The sequence below is a fragment of the Tarenaya hassleriana genome, unplaced genomic scaffold (genome assembly GCF_000463585.1).
Source record: "Tarenaya hassleriana unplaced genomic scaffold, ASM46358v1 Cleome29, whole genome shotgun sequence".
Lineage (NCBI taxonomy): Eukaryota > Viridiplantae > Streptophyta > Magnoliopsida > Brassicales > Cleomaceae > Tarenaya > Tarenaya hassleriana.
The window spans coordinates 721391-723418 of NW_010966092.1; the positions used below are offsets into that span (position 1 = coordinate 721391).

The 2028-nt window shown below is 42.0% G+C and overlaps 1 protein-coding gene across 1 annotated transcript in view; it reads left to right on the forward strand.

Moving 5' to 3' along the window:
* The window catches only part of LOC104818247, a 2999-nt gene continuing 971 nt past the window's right edge, over positions 1-2028 (forward strand). Inside the window, exons 1-3 of the mRNA XM_010547743.2 lie at positions 1-487; positions 1806-1919; positions 2017-2023. Of these exons, the coding sequence (XP_010546045.1) occupies positions 56-487; positions 1806-1919; positions 2017-2023 (553 nt within the window). The 5' untranslated portion in view covers positions 1-55. The remainder of the gene's footprint in view (positions 488-1805; positions 1920-2016; positions 2024-2028) is intronic.

A 2028-nucleotide genomic window follows, 5' to 3' on the forward strand; every position in this document is an offset into this window, starting at 1 on the left:
ATACACATAGCAGGAGCAAAACGGAAAAACGAAGACGAAGAACGGCGAAGAAAAGATGGTGGCGATATCGATGTACAGAGGCAACCTTCACAAAGTCTCCGACGTGCCTCGCCGCTGGCGAATGCCGGAGCGTAAACTTTCCATCAAGGAATTCAGATCTCTCCTCCACCTCCGTAAACGAGCTCTAATTCGTCTCTTCCCTGAATCTGACCCTAATCTTAACCCTAAGTCCGATTCGGTCACCGAAAAGGAGACAGAGAATCCGGAAACTGTCGACGGGAAAGAGATTGATGTGAATCGGGTTAAGGAAGATGGCGACAAGCGTGATGAAGTTGGAGGAGTTGGGGCAGGAGGGTCGGACGGTGGGGCTTGTTACGGGAAGGATACGGAAGTACAGGTGAAGGAAGAAGCTGAGGATGTGGTGCGTGAGGAGGGGAATTCCTCTGTTGTTGAGAAACCGGTCGATGCAGCGAACGAGAAGGCTGAGGTATGGTGAATTTCGGTGATTTAACCAACTGTTTTGAGAAAATTTCCATGAATTTAGCGTTTGACTATTTAGCTGATCGAGAATGTTCGGTTTATTCTGGATATTAATTGCCTGATTTGAAACTTGATTTATGCTACCGAGTGCTGATTGAAGAATGCTGGTGGGTTATGGGGAAACATAGGGTGAATTGACATAGTTGGTAACTCTACGTGAAAATTATTAGCCTAGTGCTTGCTTTAGTCACATCCTGTAAGTTCAAGTTATATCAGGAGGCAGACCAGTGCCATGGAGTCGTAGGAAGCTCATTGTGTAGGTGAAGTCAGAATTATGAATTTGACTGTGTTTTATGAGTGCGATCATACCAACACTAATACATCGGATCTCATCAGAACTCCACAGTTAAGTGTGTTTGGACAAGAGTAATATTAGGATGAGGCATCTCTTGGGAAGTCCTCATGTTACACCCTTTTATTTTGAAGGGAGTCTTGACGCACGGGTTAAGGTGTTACCGTTATGACTTAGAGGTCATGGGTTCGAGTCCTGGAAGCAACCTCTTGCAGAATATTTCTACAAGATAAGGTTTGCCTACAATACTCCCTTGTGGTGGGATCCTTCCCCGGATCCCCGCTCAACGGGATGCTTTGTGCACTGTGCTGTCCTTTTTATGAGGGCGTTAAACTTTGTGTGATATGGCAAGAACAGTACCTCGATCACAATTGTTTTTCCGGATGTTCTCTTGGGGGACTGTAAGAGTGAGGTTTTAGTTGCTTGGCTTCTTTGGACAATCCTTGGCATGATGTCGGAATAGACATGCAACTAATTGATTTACTTTTTCTCCCGATCAGTTGTGTTATACATTATATTTCCATTAGACTTTAATTCTGCACATAAAGGTTTAGGAATTAGAATGTGTGATGCTCCAGATTGTGACATGGATGTTCTTTTATCCTTATAATGGAATAAGTTTCTCTCTTTTCATCTCTCCTTTTTTCCCTTATTTAGTTGGAATATGGTAATGAAATAGCTTATGGAAGGATTCGTGACAAACTCGGGTCGGGTTATAGTTCTTTTCCTTGTTTAGTTAATCATATATTTTTTTTTTACTTTAGAAACACTTTGTAGTGGAAACGAAGAATTCATACGGCCGATTCCAAATAAATTTGGGATTAAGGAGAGGTTGATGTAGAAACACTTTGCTATAGTCGGGTTGTGTCAGAACTTAGTTCCGTAACCAGTTTTAATAACCAAATCCATGGTACCCTTATCTTCTAGCTTCCTCATGCTCAGATCTGGCATTGTTTCTCTCTCATTTAAACAGGTAAAGGCAGCAACTGATGTACTAAATGAAACAGGAAAAAGGAGGAAAGAGATTGAGGAGAAACTGCAAGTGCTGAACGCAAAGAAGCACAATCTAGTCCAAGTGCTTAAGCAGGTCAGTCCACACTTTTTCACTCTCTAGCTTCAACGGTCTATGTTTTTCTAATATTGATTTCTTCAAATAATCATTCTTATCAACAACGGTCTGGTAGATTTTGAATGCC